The sequence below is a fragment of the Esox lucius genome, chromosome 4 (assembly GCF_011004845.1).
Source record: "Esox lucius isolate fEsoLuc1 chromosome 4, fEsoLuc1.pri, whole genome shotgun sequence".
Classification (NCBI taxonomy): Eukaryota; Metazoa; Chordata; class Actinopteri; order Esociformes; family Esocidae; genus Esox; species Esox lucius.
The window spans coordinates 16592356-16608707 of record NC_047572.1 but is presented as its reverse complement, the minus strand read 5'-3'; the positions used below and the strand labels follow the sequence as shown (position 1 = coordinate 16608707).

The 16352-nt window shown below is 43.0% G+C and overlaps 1 protein-coding gene across 10 annotated transcripts in view; it reads left to right on the top strand.

Annotated features, from left to right (window-relative positions):
• Positions 1–9289: 9289 nt before the first annotated feature.
• Positions 9290–16352, top strand: part of ablim3 (actin binding LIM protein family, member 3) — a 44246-nt gene continuing 37183 nt past the window's right edge. For all 10 annotated transcript variants that reach the window (XM_020045847.2, XM_020045846.2, XM_020045845.2 and 7 more), the window contains exon 1: positions 9290–9870. In XM_020045847.2, the coding sequence (XP_019901406.1) occupies positions 9858–9870 (13 nt within the window). In that variant the 5' untranslated portion in view covers positions 9290–9857. The remainder of the gene's footprint in view (positions 9871–16352) is intronic.

Sequence of the window (16352 nt, the reverse complement as noted above, 5' to 3'; positions counted from 1 at the left end):
CCTGCTTAGTATATCCTCTTCAAGATGTTGCAGAGCATTGTGGCTCAATCCAAAGATTGGATTAAATACAATTTTAAAAACCTTATAGGTTTTAGATTTGAGGTGAGGAAGTAATCAGGCACCTTACAATTTAAAGGCTGGGGTTTGGGAAAGGCTTTAAAGGAAAAAAAGAAAAAGGAGTGCGGTACATTTCTTGGGAAGAACTGTGCTAGCACAAACCAAAGATCATCCCAGCACTGGGATTCAACATGCAACCATCCCAGCCACAACATGCCTTCCACACCCATCTGACATCTCAATCCACAGAGCTGAACAACTTGCAGGTCAGCTCGTTGCTAATGGTGCTCACCGTTGTCCCTATTGGCAGGTTTTTAAGGTGATTCCCGACATTCTGGGGACTCCCGGGGACAGATGTCTGATTCGGAGTGTGTACTTGCTGAGGTTGAACATTAGTTCAGTTGCAGATTTAGAGGTTATTCAGACAGAGATAGACAGAGCGGCTTTGGAATGATACGGAGGGCTAAGGATGGAGGTTGTGTGTGTGCGTGTGTGTGCGTGTGTGTGTATGCGTGTGTGCGTATGTGTATGGATATAGCAGGGTTTTTCAGGTCATGTGCCTGGACAAAGGACTGGAATTGTGGGCTTTAGGATAGGAATGCAGCAGACCAGGAATACAAAGTGCTGACCTGATCACCACTGCCTGTGTGACACTAGGCACAATACTCCCTCAACACAGCAGATGAACAAGGGATAACAGCTATTCAGTTTGACTTATAGGCATTTATAATGTATTATGGTGGAGTCATAACACTTTGGGACTTGTCAGACACGAGCCTTCAGTGCCATTCGTGGGTTGCACCTCCATCTCTAGGCTGTGCCATTGCGGTTGTTGTCAACGTTTAACCAAATAATTATCTGAGACTAATGTAAAAAAAGAGAAATGTATCTGCCATGGAGCAACATATCGTGACAATGACTAAATTTAACTTAAACATTGTAACAAATAAATACATTCATTTTTTATATGTACTGTGTATATTTTAATTGTTGAGCAAACAAAAACAAAACTTGGTCAGGCTAGATTCGAAACACATTTACATTAAAGCATCTAAGAATACTCAAACTGCAATTTGACATCATTGCATGCTGAAAAACTTCCAACTAACCATTTGCAGTCCTCTGAATTGTAATCATGTTTCCAGCCACAGCATTTCCACTTTAGACTGAATCAGCAGCCAATCAACATGCATGAATGGTGTAGTACAGTTGATATAAAAAGTCTACACACCCCTGTTAAAATGCCAGGTTCTTGTGATGTAGTACAATGAAACAAAGATAAATCATGTCAGAACTTTTTCCACTTTTAAAGAGACCTAAAATGTGAACAAATCAATTGAAAGACAAACTGAAATCTTCTATGATAACGTTACTGGGGATGTGGCTGTGTTCAGAATTAACCAATCACATTCAAACTCATGTCAAATATGTCATTACACACCTGCCATCATTTAAAGTGACTCTGATTAATCACAAATAAAGTTCAGTAGGATTTTTCAGTAGGATTTTCCTAACATTTTCTTAGTTGCATCTCAGAGCAAACGCCATGGTCCGCAGAGAGCTTCCAAAGCATCAGAGGGATTTCATTGTTGAAAGATATCAGTTAGAAGGGAAGGGTACAAAATAATTTCCAAAGCATTAGATATACCATGGAACACAGTGAAGACAGTCATCATCAAGTGGAGAAAATATGGCACAACATAGACATTACCAATAACTGGATGTCCATCCAAAATGTAGGAAAAGACGAGGAAGAAAACTGGTCCGGGAGGCTTCCAAGAGGCGTACAGCAACATTAAAGGAACTGCAGGAATTTCTGGCAAGTACTGGCTGTGTGCAACATGTGACAACAATCTCCCGTATTCTTCATGTGAATGGGCTGTGGGGTAGGGTGGCAAGATGGAAGCCTTTTCTTACAAAGAAAAATATCCAATCCAGGCTGAAGTTTGCAAAAACAAACAAATATCATGTCTCCCAAAAGCATGTGGGAAAATGTGTTATGGTCTGATGAAACCAAGGTTAAACTTTTTGGCCATAATTCCAAAAGGTATGTTTGGTGCAAAAACAACACTGTACATCACCCAAAGAACACCATACCCACAGTGAAGCATGTTGGTGGCAGCATCATGCTCTGGGGCTGTTTTTCTTCAGCTGGAACAGGGGCCTTAGTCATGGTGGAGGGAATTATGAACAGTTCCAAATACCAGGCAATTTTGGCACAAATCCTTCAGGTGTCCATTAGAAAGCTGAAGAAGAAGAGGAAGTTCACCTTTCAGCACGACAACGACCCAAAGCACACGACCCAAATCCACAAAAGCATTGCTTCACCAGAAGAAGATTCATGTTTTGGAATGGCCCAGCCAGAGCCCAGACCTGAATCCAATTGAACATCTGTGAGGTGATCTGAAGAGGGCTGTGCACAGGAGATGTTCTTGCAATCTGACAGATTTGAAGCGCTTTTGCAAAGAAGAGTTGGAAAATATTGCCACGTCAAGATGTGCCATTCCAATAGACTCCTACCCAAAAAGACTGAGTGCTGCAATAAAATCAAAAGGTGCTTCAACAAAGTATTAGTTTAATTGTATGCACACTTATGCAACCAGGTTATTGTGAGTTTTTGTTTTTCAATTGAATTGTTCACGTTATAGGTCACATTAAAGGAAAAAAGTTCTGACATGATTTATCTTTGTCTCATTCTTTTACATCACAAGTACCTGGCATTTTAACAGGGGTGTTTAGACCTTTTATATCCACTGTATATCCATTTGGGCATCACCCTGCAACAAACTTTTAAAACATTAATGTGTGACCAAACTTGCAACTCATGAAGACCACAATGTAATAGATATTACCAAAATTCTGTCTCAAAGAATGTTGAGAAAGATACAGAGCAATGATGTCATAATGAATTCTTCCCTCCTGTAAAGAGATACTTACAGTTGGGGCAGTTATGGAGGAAAATCTCACAAGCACAAGCACATTCACACAAACACACACACACGCAAACACACACAGGCAACTTTTGCAGGCGAGGAAAATAATATTTGGGTGCCCTCCTGTCCTTCTGCCCTGTTACCCTCAGGAAGAGGAGTTTCCTGTTTTTCAGAGCCGTCTGTTCTGAAGACAATGGGCACAAAGTAGTCTTAGCACACACACACTTCACAGCACGTCAAATACAAACACACATGTGTTTGGTATTGCTATCCTCCTTGGGAATAATGTTTTTCCTATTCAAAATCCTATTATGCACAAATCCTAAACCTACCTTAACCCAACATAATCCTAATCTTTACCATTAATCTAACTAACCCATCCAAACCCCAAATGTTTAACCTTAACCACTATAACTAATTACACAACCTGTACATTTTATCAAAAAACTGACTCTTTAGTCAAAGAAATATCAGACCAGCTAAATGTCTCCATGAGGTCAAATATCGCTTTTCGGTTGGTCTCCACTAAGATTGTAAAACCTACAGTATGTGCACCCATACAACATATATACAACATACACACCCTCAAACACACCTACACAGAGGAACGCACTCCTAGATCTACTCTCATACACATTTTGACTAGATGATATGCAATATACTCACACCTGAACACCCCACCTTATAATTTAGATAGAAATATATTTTATTGTTTTAATGGTATAAGAATGACCTCATATGATTTAGTATTGCTGTTCTGATAAGGGGGTTTAAGGGTAAACATGATAAATACCTTTGGCAAGGTGTGTAATAGACTTGGCATGCGCCCATGCTATCAGTAGAGATTAAGAGAGAGGGGGGTAAATGAAGCAGGCAAAAGACACAAAGAGGGACAGAGAGACAGTGTATGTGTTACAAACCATAATATCACATGGTTTATGTGTGTCTACAGTCCCTTTCATGCTACTAGTTTGTTGGGGAGAAAGAGAAGGAGAGAAAGGGGTGGACAAAGGGGGATGTGCGGGAGACAGAGAGAGTAAGGAAGAGACAGATATGTGCAGAAAGAGAGAGACAGGGAGAGAGTAAGGAAGAGATAGATATTGGCAGAAAGAGAGAGACAGGGAGAGAATAAGGAAGAGACAGATATGGGCAGAAAGAGAGAGACAGGGAGAGAGTAAGGAAGAGACAGATATGGGCAGAAAGAGAGAAAGGGAGAGAGTAAGGAAGAGACAGATATGGGCAGAAAGAGAGAGACAGGGAGAGAGTAAGGAAGAGACAGATATTGGCAGAAAGAGAGAGACAGGGAGAGAATAAGGAAGAGACAGATATGGGCAGAAAGAGAGAGACAGGGAGAGAGTAAGGAAGAGACAGATATGGGCAGAAAGAGAGAGACAGGGAGAGAATAAGGAAGAGACAGATATGGGCAGAAAGAGAGAGACAGGGAGAGAGTAAGGAAGAGACAGATATGGGCAGAAAGAGAGAGACAGGGAGAGAATAAGGAAGAGACAGATATGGGCAGAAAGAGAGAGACAGGGAGAGAATAAGGAAGAGACAGATATGGGCAGAAAGAGAGAGACAGGGAGAGAGAGAGAAACAGGCCTCTCTACATCCCTGTATTGTCTAGTTTCCTCTCTCCACTTCACTCTGCTGTGGACTGCAGCTTCCTCTCTCCACTTGGCCCTAAACAGAACTCTATACAACATGTCATACGAACACTATTACAACGTTTAATATGTTACGAATGCTATTGAAAAGTGTAGTATGATACAAACTCCAGACAAACGTATTATATTTTACAAACGGTACGAAAATGTATAATTCATTACAAATTTGCACAAAATGAACAAGCTGCATTTCAAACCGGCAACATTCAGATCAGAAAGCTGGTGCCCTACCCGCTGCTCCATACAAGGTACATGGATATCAGGGAATGATAGTGGCCTACAACGTAGCTACAATATGTAATAAATACATTTTAACGTTACAGTTTGTATCACAGCATTGGGGTTAAGGTTGGATACCACAGCACTGGGGTTAAGGTTAGATATCAGGGCACTGGGGTTAAGGTTAGGTTTAAGATTAGTTATCAGGCCCCTGGGGTTAGGGTTAGATATCAGGGCACTGGGGTTAAGGTTAGATATCAGGGCACTGGGGTTAAGGTTAGATATCAGGGCACTGGGGTTAAGGTTAGATATCAGGGCACTGGGGTTAAGGTTGGGGTTAGATATCAGGGCACTGGGGTTAAGGTTAGGGTTAGATATCAGGGCACTGGGGTTAAGGTTAGGGTTAAGGTTAGGGTTAAGGTTAGATATCACAGCACTGGGTTTAAGGTTGGGGTTAAGGTTAGGGTTAAGGTTAGATATCACAGCACTGGGGTTAAGGTTGGGGTTAAGGTTAGATATCAGGGCACTGGGGTTAAGGTCAGGGTTAAGGTTAGATATCACAGCACTGGGGTTAAGGTTAGGGTTAGAAAGAAAATCACTTATGAAATATTTATGTTGGAACACCACCACTCGCCTCCTCTAACAGCACGTTCCTGTTTGGAACAGTGGGTAGAGCACCTTGTTGAAGAGTGGAAAGTCCCTGGGTTTGAAACACAGCCTATTGTTTTTTTAATCTGAAATATTATTCCAACGTTACTTTACCTAACATAATATATCATGTGAATTTGGCTGTCAAATATTTACGTTAAACAGTCTGCGTAGTCCCCTGAGACCAGGTTGAGTATTTATGTAAAATGAGCAATCCTTTGCCAAAATAACAGCTTAATGTCTTTTGTGAGTATGAACTAGCTTAGCACACAGATCCAGACTATTTTATATTTAAAAAGAATGTAGAGATTTGCTCAAGGTGTTTGGGTTGGTTGGGTGATGCTTGTGGATCACTATTTTCAAACAGTGCCACATATTTTCAGTGGATTAAGAACTAGACTTGGACCAATCTGGACCAATGTATGAGATTCACATTGTTGAGCCCCTCCTGCAAGAAATCTTACTGAAGAGTGAATAACCCTCATGCTTCAGACTGAAACAGGTTTTCTCTGAGTATTTCCCTGTATTTTGCTAGATCCATTCTTCCTTCAGTTGTACTACTGGGGTAATCAACAATTACATTAGTTCATTTAGAAGGAGGGGACAGTACTTTTTTGCAGCATGCTTTCTTTTACAGTAGTTGTCCATAAAAAATAATAGTATGTGACCATGCAAAAGCTAACAGTGTTCTATTTGAACTTGATAAAATTTATAGTTGAACATTTCAATTTGGGACTGTGTTTTCGATAGTCGGGATTCGGGCTGTTGAAGTGTTCTGGACTTTTTACATACAGAAAATAAAATGGAACACATTTTTAATTTTGCTATTTATTTTGTATTTAAATGTTCTGCTCTCTAACCAAATTATGCACTCCAGCTCCACTGCATTTATACTCACTCTCCCAGGCCTGATGAAAAACATTGATAATTTTTTGCCTATAAAGTCAGTTTTATCCAGAAAATGTCAGAGCAGTTTTAATGGTTCACGGATGGAGGCCAATTGTAAAATTACTGTCTTTGTTACAGCAATTTATTTTATCAGTGTAAACTAGGAGCTTCCATTGCACAGGGGTTGAATATTTATGCAAGACATATATTCAATTGTTCTTTTTATTAGGTATTGCTCCTTTATTGTTGCTCCTTTTTCAATGGTCGGTCTATAAAAGCTAAATTCACCTAATGTTTTGGTCTGTAAAATTAGGAGGATATATTCTAAACTGGGACACATCATGAAAAATGAATTATCAACATGCACAGCACTGTGTGCTTATGCCAAATTGTCTGAGAACAAGGCAACCATATGTTTAGAGTGAAGTTAAAGGGATGTTCCCTTGAAAAATACCCAAAAAAAATTCACGCAATAGTCTGGATAAGTGCTGTTATGGGAGAGTTCTAGACAAAACTTGCCTAACAGGTTCCCAAAATGTTTTTGATAACAAAGAATGTTCACTGACAATATCTGATACATTTAAATGTCAGGGGAACATCAGTTTGTCCACCTATTGTTCTCTATCTGGGCTAATCTCCTCCCTTTGATGTCCTGAGCCTACATGTACAATTAGGTCCCATTAGGGCAGTATCTATCTTCACCAGATTAGGATTTGTAAATTGAGGTGTACTTGTTTTGAATGGTCAGCATCTATTGACTAGGCTTGGAGAATTGCATCGAGAATCAGGGAAATCAGAGAATCAGTACTACTGACATCCAGCAGGTGGTGAGATTGTCATACCGACCAGAAGAATGCAGCCTGGGCAGCTTTAAAATGTTTTACAATCGCAAACATCCCTTTGTCAAATCTGTAGTCACATTCATTCAGTCACCAATCTGTTGTGGACCATAGCATTAACACTAACTTAAGTTTGTCAAATCTGTTGTCACATTCATTCAGTCACCAATCTGTTGTGTTTTTTGTTGATCGCAGGCAGCAATATCATGTTGCTAATAAAGCTTTTATTGCAGCAATTCTGTCACTTACTCTATAGAGTAAAGGTGACTCGTTCACTTTTAGATATTATGTTGCCAAAAGTGCACACATTGAACACTCAACCAAAAAATATAGAGTGGTTTACAGTAAAAGGAAAATTAATTATAAAAAACAATCAATTTCATATTGTATATTGCATGCAGGTAGAACTGAAACATGAAAAGTAATGCTTTTATTGTTCGTTTGTGAAATGTAGAGCTAATAAGAATAATATGCTCAAAAAAATTAAGGGAACACGTAATCATCACAGTATAGGAAGCATAAGCAATGGTGAATCAATGAGTTTTTGGCGGAAATGAATCAACCACCGGTTTTGGCGGAAATTAAAGTGACAGCAGGTGCACTGGAGAGGCAACAGCAAGACAATCCCCAAGAAGGGAATGGTTTTGAAGGTGGTGGCCACAGACAATTGCTCTCTCCTTATCCTTCCTGACTGATTATTCTCTAGTTAGTTCTTTGCTTGTGTCGTTGTCACTACTGGTAGCATGATGTTGTACCTGCAGCCCATTCAGGTTGCACAGGTAGTCCAGCTCCTCCAAGATGGCACATCTACATGTACCATCGCAAGAAGATTTGTTCTGTCTCCCAATATAATCTCAAGAGCATGGAGGAGATACCAGGAAATGGGCCGTTACACAAGGAGAGCTGGACAGAGCCGTAGAAGGGCATCAACACAGCAGAGGGACCGGTATCTGCTCCTTTGTGAGAGGAGGAACAGGAGGAGCACTGCTAGAACCCTACAAACCCTACAAAATGACTGAACTGTCAGAAAAAGACTCCATGAGGGAGGCATGAGGGCCCGATGTCCTGGGACCTGGGCTCACAGCCCAGCACTGTGCAGCACGACTGGCATTCGCCGGAGAACACTAGAATTGCGTCCCGTTCTCTTCACAGCTGAGAGCAGGTTCACAGTGAGCATGTGACATGTGTAAAAGAGACTGGAGACGCCATGGTGAATGTTGTGCTGCCTGCACAACATTATCCAGCAAGGCTGGTTTGGTGGTGGGTCAGTGATGGTCTGGGGAGGCATAATCCTTGGAGGGTCGTACAGACCTCCACATGCTAGGCAACAGTACACTGACTGCTGTTAGGTACTGGGATGAAATCCTCTGACCCATTGACAGACCTTATGCTGGTGCAGTGGGTCCTGTGTTCTTCCTGGTGCAGGACAATGCCCGGCCTCATGTGGCCAGAGTGTGTAGGCAGTTCCTGGACGACGAAGGCATTGATGCCAATGACATAATATATATGGGTGCATCCGACCCTGCCATGTAGCACCACAGACTGTCCAGGAGCTCACTGACGCCCTGATCCAGGTCTGGGAGGAGATCCAACCGGACATCATCCACCGTCTCATCAGGAGCGTGCCCAGATGTACAGGCACGTGGGAACCATGCACACTACTGAGTCACATTATGAGTTGTCATGATGAAATTCCTGCTTGTTGGAACAGCCTGTGATTTCAGTTGTTTACTTTGATTTTCGGTGTGAGTTTGAATCCAGCCCTCAATCGGTTTGTGATTTTGGTTTCCATTGCCTGTTACGTTTGTTCTCAATGAATTACACAATGTACAGGAAATATTTTGATCTTTCATACATTTCTTTCATCGAGACCTGATGTGTTATTTAAGTGTTCCCTTAATTTTTTGAGCAATATAATTAGGCCCTACGTGCACTAGACAAGTATTCCAGGAGAGGGCAGTGCGATCCCTGTTAATCATGCACGGAGTTTAAATCCGAATCTGCCAGTGCGCCTTTTCTCCCCTCCTATCGCTCGCGTTAACCTCAGGAAAAAACACATTGTTCGTTTGCTCTCGTGCGACACCGAAACTGCGCGCTGTGCTCGGGGTGATGTTGCTCTTGTGAGGATGGTGAGCTGGAGTGCGCTGGAGCGCTTTTCACATATCAACCGAGAGCGAAAAGACGGGAGTGCGAGCGCACGGGAGTGCCAGCCAGCAGCGCTTGGAAAGAACACTGGAATAAACAGGCAAAATAAGATTTTAAACGTGGAACGCGGTTGAACAACTCTGTGTTTTTTCTGGCTGTCTAACGTTATTTTTCTGCTCAAGCTTTGGGGAAGAGAAGGAGTGTTCCCGAGAACTGGATTCCAATTCACTGGGAACACCCGTCTCTCTCTCTCTCCCCCTCTCTCTCTCTCTCTCTCTCTTTCTCTCCTCTTTCTTCGGGTCTTTTCTCCTGATCTCCGTATTGGAAAGTCTTACAGTGAAAAGGATATTTCGATATTTCGAGTCTATTTTCTCCGTTGACTTCTAAGGAATTATTGCTCTACTCAGAAGATTATCTCGGGTGTATTCTGGGAATATTGCCTTGAATGAGAACCTGTGAGCATCATGAGTACCAGTGGTGAGTCAATTCTCTTCGGGTTAGCCTACTTTGAAACGTCTCTCACTAAAGAAAATAAAAACAATCGGATAGATAACATTCGCAGACACACGGCACAGCGACACTTTGCAGTATACGAATTGACAAATAAACTACACATTTGCCTGGTGATCTGGGATGTTTCTACTATTGATTTAAAGTTATTCTCACAGACCAAAGGTGGAGAACAACATTTATTTTATGCGTTCTTTCTCTTGTTGTGAAAATGTTGGCTTTTTATTAGCTTATCTGTGGTAATATTGCCTTTAGACGTGTCATGTTTTTTGGAGTTGGTTTTATAAGTGCCAGGATGGAGCACAGTGTGAAGGGTGTATGGTTTGTTAGGCCTAAGGTCAGGGACTTGTTGATATTTATTCAGCGTTTTCAGTGAGTTTTTATGGACTTGCTTTGGGATCTGCCTTTCTGGCTGGAAAAAAAGTCATCTACATGGCCTACATTACTACATTACTTAACTAGATTTAGTATTAGAAATGTGCTTCTGTCTTTTACAGTTTGTGTACAAACCATTACTTCTGCTTATCATCATCATAATCATTACAGTTATGAACATCATAGTCATCTTAACCATTTGTACACATCATCATTCTTATGGTTATTATTAAAATCATCTTCATCATTGTTACACATCATCATCCTTATGTTCATTATTATCATCATCTTCATCATTGCTACACATCATCATCCTTACGTTCATTATTATCATCATCTTCATCTTCGCTACACATCAGCATCCTTACAGTTGATATTATCATCACCTTCATCATCATCATGCACACAAGCGCTCATTCACAAACCTGTTTCCTTGCAGAATAGCAGAGGTCCTCGTGTTGTTGCTGCCTGCACCCCATCCTCCAGCTCTCTGTTATTCATGACCCCGCCCCTTTCCCCAACCCAGCCCCCGGGCCACAGACCTCCTGATCAGGAGTCAACTGATATTGCCATGGCAGGCCAGCCTCTTGAAGGTTAAATATACGCTGATCTCATATCAGTTGACTTTATCCAGGGGATCTACCAGCACATCTCCGGTCAGCTGAGTCAACTCAAGACACAAATACTCCATAGACACACACACACACACAAACTCAGACACACACAGTCACACACACACACACACACAGACACACAGACACACACACAGTCATGCACACACCAGAGGCCTTTCCCATGATCACTTTTCTCATCAGAGAAGACTGTGCTCTAATGCAGGGCTGGAACAAAACTGCACTGCCAGTGTGGCCCAAGGGCCTGTACTCCATCCCTCTCCTCCACCTCATCTTCCCTGCCACGCCTCCCAACACACTACCTCTCCATCCCTCTCCTCCACCTCATCTTCCCTGCCACGCCTCCCAGCACACTACCTCTACATCCCCCTTCTCTCTCTCCCTGTCCTTTTTCCTGTCATGGGATATTGTGACATTCGCTATTTATAACTCATTCTTCAGTCTCTCTTGCGGATTGTGTGCTTTCTATTGTTTTTCTTTTAACCCAGTCCTAACCTGCAGTATGTGAATGCACTTTCTCCGGTGCTGTTGGAATTTTGGGTCACTAGGTTGGGAACAGTCACGAGAGCAGCCAATGTGTGCCGTCTTAAGACACACACAGACACACACACACACACACACACACATTAACAGAACACTGCTTGTGTATGGTCAAAAAGTGTCTCAGCAGGCCGATGGTGGTCTGACATTTCCCAGCGGTCATGCTACTGGCCCACACACACACACACACACACAGCATGGGACAGGACCAAGAGAAGAGTGTCTTCTCTCCTCCTGGGCATGTCAGTTTGTTCTGTTCTGTGTTGTTCTGTGTTGTTCTGTTCTGTGTGGTTATCCACTACATTGGATCTGATAGCCTTAAGGACTACACTATCTGTTGCATCTGTGTGGCTGTGTCTGTGTGTTTGCCTGTTTGTGTCTGTGTGTTTGTAATTCCGAATGTGTGTTCTTGTGTGGACGTTTCCCCACTCCTCCCTCTCAGACTGAAGGCCATAGGGGCCCTCAGCTACGTCAACGTCTGGTTGTTTTATGCAGACTGACATCACAGGAGGTGGAACACACCTTCTCTGTCTATGCATCAGGAAGAACAGTGCCACACGTCCCCTGCAGGACTTGGGGGTGGTTTTGGAGGCGCTTTCGGGTGCCACCTTTGAACCTCTGAAGACGGTTGTCCTGAGTATTTTGTTCTTTCAGACGGCTTATTTGCTAACCATAGATGCGGCCAAGTGCGTGAGTGACCTCCATGCGCTCCCTGTACATCCTGTTCCCCTTTTTCCCCGCCAACATTTTCAAACAACTCAGGAGTTTGTGAATTCAATAGTAGACTATTTTTTATATTATTTATTAAGGTAATAAAGTCGTGCTGATCTGCAGAGCAACCAACCCGTTGTTGGTCTGCAGAAGAAGTGACTGCCAGTCTTCGGAAACACACTTTTATACAGTATGGTTATACAATGATATTAGCTCCTCCCATTATGCTAATCTCTGGATGGATCCTTCTCCAGTCTTCCACCAACCCTCTGGGATCTGCCCCCCAAACCACTGTTGGAAATATTGGTGGAGTGATGGTGATGTGATTTCTCTCATTCTCCCAAGATTTTGCCAAGAGAGTCCGGGAGAAACCACAGGTCCTTCTGTCTTCAATATGAGATAACAACAACCACTCATTGCACTGACCATGGGAACAGTAGTCGAGCCAGAGCAAGAGTTCAGTTCATCACTCGCGCTTAACAATTAAATGTGGAAAAATCTAAGACAATTAGACTGTCTGGGAAAATAATATGAGCCCTTGTTAAATATTTCCTTAATTAACACCAAATGAATATACAAGTTATCACGAGACGTTCTGTCTACTCTTCATCAGGATAATGTGAAATAACAAAACGTTATGAAAATATCCATATACCCTGAGGTCCCCCTGACACGGCGTACAGTAGCCAAGCCAAGCTGTTGTCCTGTCCGCCTTCCATTCGCCACCATTCTCTTGCCAGGACAGATGTTGTCTTCGCTCCTCATGTCCCACAAGCGCTCCGTGAATTTACATGTATCGGACGAGATCTTTTAGGAGGAGGGATCTCTGCTCGTTTACTTTGCCAATGCGGTGAAGTCCAGGGTAATGTTCAAAGAATGCCTTTCCCACTGGATAATGGGCTCAGTTGGTTAGGCCTACACCTCTTTCAGCCCGTGCGCCCATTTTGGGATGTGGGCGCTTTGTGGATTTGTTAAATCGTGGGAACGTTTTAGTGGTGTCTCTGTTTTGGAGGTATGTACTGCGGCTAGTTGGGCTTCTCTTCCCACCTTTGGGAGGTTTTACTTCCTGGATGTGACTGCCCCTTAAGTGGATCAATCATTTGTCATAAATAGACTCACCTGAGGAGGTGTTTTTCTTTTCCCTCAGAGAACCTTAGTTACATACGTACCCCTAAGTTTCTTTGTGTGTGTCCGTGTGTTTATCTTTGTGTGTCTGTCAGCGTGCCTACATGTGTTTGTGTATGTTTCAGTGTGTGTTTGTGTGCACGCCTGTGCGTGCGCGTGAGTGTGCTGTCATTACATCTTAAGGATTCTGCTTGCCTGGTGACATTGATCAAAGTTTTATCTCTGTGCTCAGTGAATTTACTGAGTTTGTCAACAACAACACCCTGACTCTTCAAAGTGCTCACAGGGCATCAACACTTCTGAGTCTTGTTTTGCTTTTATGGAGGCACACATTTTAAAGAAAGTAAGGCATATCCTTTCAACTGAGTCAGCTTGGAACCTTTAGGAAGAACCATGGACGGGAAGTGAACAGACTGGCCAAGCAAGTCCTACAGTCACACTTGTCAGGTGACACTCTTGTCCAGAAGTCCTTGAGAGCCAAACAGCACAAAGACTTAGAATCAAAAGAGCAGAGATTCTCTGTTTTCCAAGTGTACATGCAGTGTATTTCTGTGCTTGCTGCCTTGGTGACCTTGGTGCTGGCGGGTCTGAGTGATAATGGGGTCTGTCTGTCAGGGACTGTTTGGCCCTTTTTTATCCCCGTAGAGGGACACTATCTGTCTGTGATGTCACTGCATTTCTCGTAGACGGGTAGGCCTTACCAAGGCATGGAGAGAGGAAGGGGGGCAGGAAGAAAGAGGGGTGAGGGGAAGAAAAAGGGTAAGGACACGGTACCATTGAACGAATGATGACTAGTTGTAGATAGTGGTAGATAGTGGTAGATAGTGGTAGATCAGTGGTTCCCAACTACGGTCCTCAAGTACCCCCAACAGTACACATTTTCATTGTAGCCCAAGCCAAGCACAGCTGATTCAACGTGTCAACTAATTATCAGGCTCTCATTGAGTTGAATTGGGTGTGCTTGTCCAGGGCTACAACAAAAATGTGTGCTGTTGGGGGTACTCGAGGACCGGAGTTGGGAAACACTGTAGTAGATAGTGGTAGATTGTGGTAGATAGTGGTAGATAGTGGCAGATAGTGGTAGATAGTGGTAGATAGTGGTAGATTGTGGTAGATAGTGGTAGATAGTCATAGATAGTGGTAGATAGTGGCAGATGGTGGTAGATAGTGGTAGATAGTCATAGATAGTGGCAGATAGTGGTAGATAGTGGTAGATAGTCATAGATAGTGGTAGATAGTGGCAGATAGCGGTAGATAGTGGTAGATAGTCATAGATAGTGGTAGATAGTGGCAGATAGTGGCAGATAGTGGTAGATAGTGGTAGATAGTCATAGATAGTGGTAGATAGTGGCAGATAGTGGTAGATAGTGGTAGATAGTCATAGATAGTGGTAGATAGTGGCAGACAGTGGCAGATAGTGGTAGATAGTGGTAGATAGTCATAGATAGTGGTAGATAGTCATAGATAGTGGTTGATAGTGGCAGATAGCGGTAGATAGTGGTAGATAGTCATAGATAGTGGTAGATAGTCATAGATAGTGGTAGATAGTGGCAGATAGTGGCAGATAGTGGTAGATAGTGGCAGATGGTGGTATGTACTGTAAAACAAATAAGATATGTAAATCTAGCCGTTAACCCCTATCCCAACCCTAACCCTAACACCTACCCTTACCCTAACCGTAACTCTTATCCTACACGTAACCTTAACCCCTACCAAAACCCATAGCCTAATCCCCTTGACCACTACTTTTACCCTAAACCTAACCTTAACCCCTTCTTTAACCACTATCCTAACCTTACCCTAACCTTTGTACATTTCTACATCACTGGAATGTCTTCAGTGTTGGGACAAAAGCTCAATTGCATATTTTGGTCTACATATTACTGAAAGGCTTCCTTTGGGCTGAGGCTGCCTCCAGAATAATATGAACGATAAAAACATTAACCTATGACAGAGGGAGGAGGGAGAGAGTGGAACAGAAGGGGTTTAGAAAGAGAGAGATTACACTGAAATTGAGAGGAGGGGCATGGAGATAGAGAAAGAGACTGGGTATTTGTAAACAGACTGTCATTGACCTACCTCATTAGCCTCGCTTTATGTTTAGCTGAAGTGACTGTTTCTCCTGCACATGGTCTTGTCAACAGCCTCACAACCCCCTCCTTTCTTTATCCCTCTCTCCTCTTCTCCTCCTCCTCCCTCTTTTCATTCCCTTAATCTCAGCAGAGAGAGAGAGAGGGGGGGGGAGTGAGAGAGACAGAGATTGCGAGAGATAGAGAGTGAGAGTGAGAAGTGCCTGTCACCATCAATCTTCCCCAATCCCCTGTCACTGTGAACTTTCAGCAGGTTTTGAGGTCAGGATTTAGACGTAGCTACTGATCCAGGGCCTGTGTTCAAACTCAGTAATAATAACATGCATCCATTAAACTCTCAGGTTCACAGGAACAGCTTGTAAACAGCAGATGCCTACAGCCCTTTTCCCTTTTACCACACAGCTATCACCTGATTCACATAACTGATCCAGGACCTGTGTTTGACCCCCCCCCACTGTACTTCCACCTTTACCAGTCTACAGCCCTTTTCCCTTTAACCACACAGCTATCACCTGATTCACATAACTGATCCAGGCCCTGTGTTTGCCCTGAGGTTTATCTTCATGTGTTTGCCGTGTGATTGTGGACGGACGTCAGTGCCGTATGTGAAGGATGGTGATGGCTTCCCCTGTTACCCGCTGGAGTTCATCGGTGTAATCCTCTGGTGTGTACTTAATGAACTGAGGTGAAAGACATCCTCCTCCGCTCCCCTCTGCTCCCCTCTCTCTGCCTAAAGGATTCACACAAGTCAAGTTTAAGTTCCAGTTCATGTGGTCAATTTGCCGTGGCCTATGCGACACAGGAGGTGTCGCATAGGCCACATCTTGCTCCTGTCCCAAAGGCCCCCTGTTTCCTACATAAAGCACTGCTTTTGACCAGGGCTGTCCTACAAAGTATTGCACTGCTTAGTTAGATGGAGTGCTGTTTGGGTCACAGACTTGTGTTGGCACGACATGCTCGGCGGGTTTCTTGCTAT